Source organism: Lupinus angustifolius, chromosome LG17 (genome assembly GCF_001865875.1).
Source record: "Lupinus angustifolius cultivar Tanjil chromosome LG17, LupAngTanjil_v1.0, whole genome shotgun sequence".
NCBI classification, from domain to species: Eukaryota; Viridiplantae; Streptophyta; class Magnoliopsida; order Fabales; family Fabaceae; genus Lupinus; species Lupinus angustifolius.
This window is the reverse complement of record NC_032025.1, coordinates 15,834,754-15,838,052: the sequence shown is the minus strand read 5'-3', so window position 1 is coordinate 15,838,052 and position 3,299 is coordinate 15,834,754. Positions and strand designations below refer to the sequence as shown.

Below are 3,299 nucleotides of genomic sequence, written 5' to 3'. Positions count from 1 at the left end.
CAAACTCGTGTATGGGGTACATGAGTTTGAATTTTCTCTCTCCAAATCTCGTGCACCCCATGCACGAGTCCCCTTCCAATTTTTTTTTCTTTTTTTTCTTTGCCTTGGACCGGTGTTTCCGGTCCAGGGTTTTTAAGAATTTTGTTCTGGTTTTTGAGTTGTATGAGTTATATCAAAATTATAGATTATTATTTGTATTATATTTTTTATTTTGTATGATGTAAACTAAGATTATTCATTCAGTTGCATGTATCACTTTGAAACCTAAAATGGTGAAGGTTTTTTGGAATTTTAGATGAGTTTTTTGTTGCATGAGTTTTGTATAATTAGGGTTTTTGATTTATACTATATTTTTATTTTGTATGATGTAAAATAAGGTTATTTATTGAGATTCATAGACATTGATTTCAAACAGATTCATACATATTAATTTAAAACACATCGTACACAATGACTTAAAACATATTCATAATATTATATTAACTACTCATTATTACCGGGTTGCCTAGAACTCTCACCGACTTCCCTCATTCGGAATGGACAATTCTTTCTGTTATGTCCTTCAGTCCTACACCATCCACATTTTTTAATCCGTTGAGATTGAACTTCATCCATTTCATTATGTATCCGTTTCGTTTTTGGTCTTCCAGTTCTCTTCCTACGCATAACAGGATTAGGAATGAATGAGGGTCCTGAATAAGGAGGCCAATATTCTTCATTACCGATTGGCTGAAAGTGAATCCCATAGACCTTCAAAATATTATCTAATCGATAAATTGGTGAAATAAATTGTCCACAATCTAAATTTAGTGTTGAACAAGTAGCAATTGCATGAGAGCATGGCAATCTCAATGATTGAAACTCTCCACAATCACACCAATTTTCGGCTAGTTTCACTGTATAGACTCTAGAATGTCTAGCAGCTGATCTAGAAGCAACTTCAACCTCGGCTACCCCCGTCTCCCTTGAAAAACTGCGCACAAGTTGACATGTAGATTGACGTTGATTTTCTTTAATCACATTTGTCAACTCTTCGCAGTATGTATGTCCTGCCTTAATCATATTAATAGCTTCATCTCTATGATCAACAAACCATGAATTAAGTCTGTAATATGTTGTTCGGACAATGGCAGTGATGGGGAGAGCTCTAGAACCTTTCAAAACACCATTAATGCATTCTGCAAGGTTGGTAGTCATATGGCCGTAACGACTCCCTTCATCGTAACACTGAGCCCATTTCTCTTTAGGGATATGGTCCAACCATGCTGCTGCCCTTGCATTTTTTTCACGCAATGCACTAAGCATCCGCTCAAAACGTGGTCGCATTAACTCATATCCTACAAAAAAATTAATTAATTAATTAAGTTAAAATATATGTATAAATATATACCAAACATGAAAGATTTGAAAAATGTAATACCCATTTGAATAACTTTCTCTTTAAGATCGGAATCTTTAAACTCCTTGTTGAAATTGCTGGCAAGATGACGAATACAATAAACTGATTTACTATTACACCATCTAGGCAACTCGGTACGAAGTGCACCCAACAACCCTGTACCTCTATCTGATATTATACAGATGTTTGGTTGTGGGGTAACCAAAGTTCGAAGGTTGTAAAAAAACCACTCCCATGCTTCCTTTGTTTCTCCTTCAACAATGGCAAATGCAACTGGAAAGATACGTCTGTTACCATCTTGTGAACTTGCTATGAGCAACGTTCCAGTGTATTTTCCGGTCAAAAATGTCCCATCTACTTGTAGAATTGGTTTGCAAAATGCAAACCCTTCAATGCATGGCTTAAAAGCCCAAAATACCCTGTCAAGAATGAAAGCATTTGGATCTTCAACACCATTTACATAGTTACGAGATGCTTCATAACGAACAATTGTACCCGGGGCAAAATGTTGGACAGCGTTCATCCAACGTGGTAACTCATTGTATGATTCCTCCCAGTCACCATAAATTCTGCTCATGGCTAATTGCTTCGCAGTCCAAGCTTTTCTATAAGTTACAGTATATCCAAAACGACTTACAATTTCTTTCACAAGTGCCTTAATTGGTATACCTGGATCTTCAGATACCAAATTAATTATATAGTTTGAAATGAATGATGAGTTTAGTTTAGAGTGATCTTGAGAAACAATAGTGGATACACAAGTATGTGTTCCATCAATTTTTTTAATTTCCCAAACACCACATTTTACACTAAAAGATGCACGAACTCGCCATTCACATCCTGCTCCAAAATGTTTACATTGAGCTACAAATATATGTGGCCTTGAAATTTTAACAACATAGTCAAAAGAGTTATGAATATGAAATTGTTTAATTGCATCTATTGTTGCTTCTTTAGACTCAAATTGCATCCCAACAAATAAATCATATTCATTCCTTAAGGTAGTTAATCCTGGTCGATAGTCACGACCAGCCTGAGAATTAGTATCATGAAAAAAACACGATGGAGAAATATATGTTATGTTACCGCCTGGTTGACTAATATTAATCTCAACATCATCATCCTCCTCATTAACATCATCATCCTCCTCATTAACACAACTCTTCGCAGTATGTATGTCCTGCCTTAATCATATTAATAGCTTCATCTCTATGATCAACAAACCATGAATTAAGTCTGTAATATGTTGTTCGGACAATGGCAGTGATGGGGAGAGCTCTAGAACCTTTCAAAACACCATTAATGCATTCTGCAAGGTTGGTAGTCATATGGCCGTAACGACTCCCTTCATCGTAACACTGAGCCCATTTCTCTTTAGGGATATGGTCCAACCATGCTGCTGCCCTTGCATTTTTTTCACGCAATGCACTAAGCATCCGCTCAAAACGTGGTCGCATTAACTCATATCCTACAAAAAAATTAATTAATTAATTAAGTTAAAATATATGTATAAATATATACCAAACATGAAAGATTTGAAAAATGTAATACCCATTTGAATAACTTTCTCTTTAAGATCGGAATCTTTAAACTCCTTGTTGAAATTGCTGGCAAGATGACGAATACAATAAACTGATTTACTATTACACCATCTAGGCAACTCGGTACGAAGTGCACCCAACAACCATGTACCTCTATCTGATATTATACAGATGTTTGGTTGTGGGGTAACAAAAGTTCAAAGGTTGTAAAAAAACCACTCCCATGCTTCCTATAAATACCACACTCATCTTCTCACACTTTACACTCACACATTCTACTCAAATTCTCACATTCTCTTCTATTTTCTCTACTCTTATATTATTACTCAAAGCAATGGAATATTTTGGTCCAGGCCCTT

General features: G+C 35.6%; 2 protein-coding genes across 2 annotated transcripts; both read right to left on the bottom strand.

Annotated features, from left to right (window-relative positions):
- Window positions 484-2,444, bottom strand: LOC109330919. Its single transcript, XM_019565186.1, has 2 exons — window positions 1,421-2,444; window positions 484-1,337 (listed from the first exon to the last, which is right to left on the bottom strand). Exons 1-2 carry the CDS (start codon window positions 2,367-2,369, stop codon window positions 484-486), a joined length of 1,803 nt encoding a protein of 600 aa, XP_019420731.1. The 5' UTR covers window positions 2,370-2,444.
- On the bottom strand, window positions 2,551-3,164 carry LOC109330918. Its single transcript, XM_019565184.1, has 2 exons — window positions 2,951-3,164; window positions 2,551-2,867 (listed from the first exon to the last, which is right to left on the bottom strand). The coding sequence occupies exons 1-2, from the start codon at window positions 2,952-2,954 to the stop codon at window positions 2,551-2,553; spliced, it is 321 nt and encodes a 106-aa protein (XP_019420729.1). The 5' UTR covers window positions 2,955-3,164.

Excerpts from the sequence above, each read along its gene's own strand:
- LOC109330919 (XM_019565186.1), bottom strand. The coding sequence starts at position 2,369 with ATGCAATTTGAGTCTAAAGAAGCAACAATAGATGCAATTAAACAATTT. Across the intron at positions 1,338-1,420 it reads AGAGAAAGTTATTCAAATGG|GATATGAGTTAATGCGACCA; the intron begins GTATTACATTTT and ends ATTTTTTTGTAG.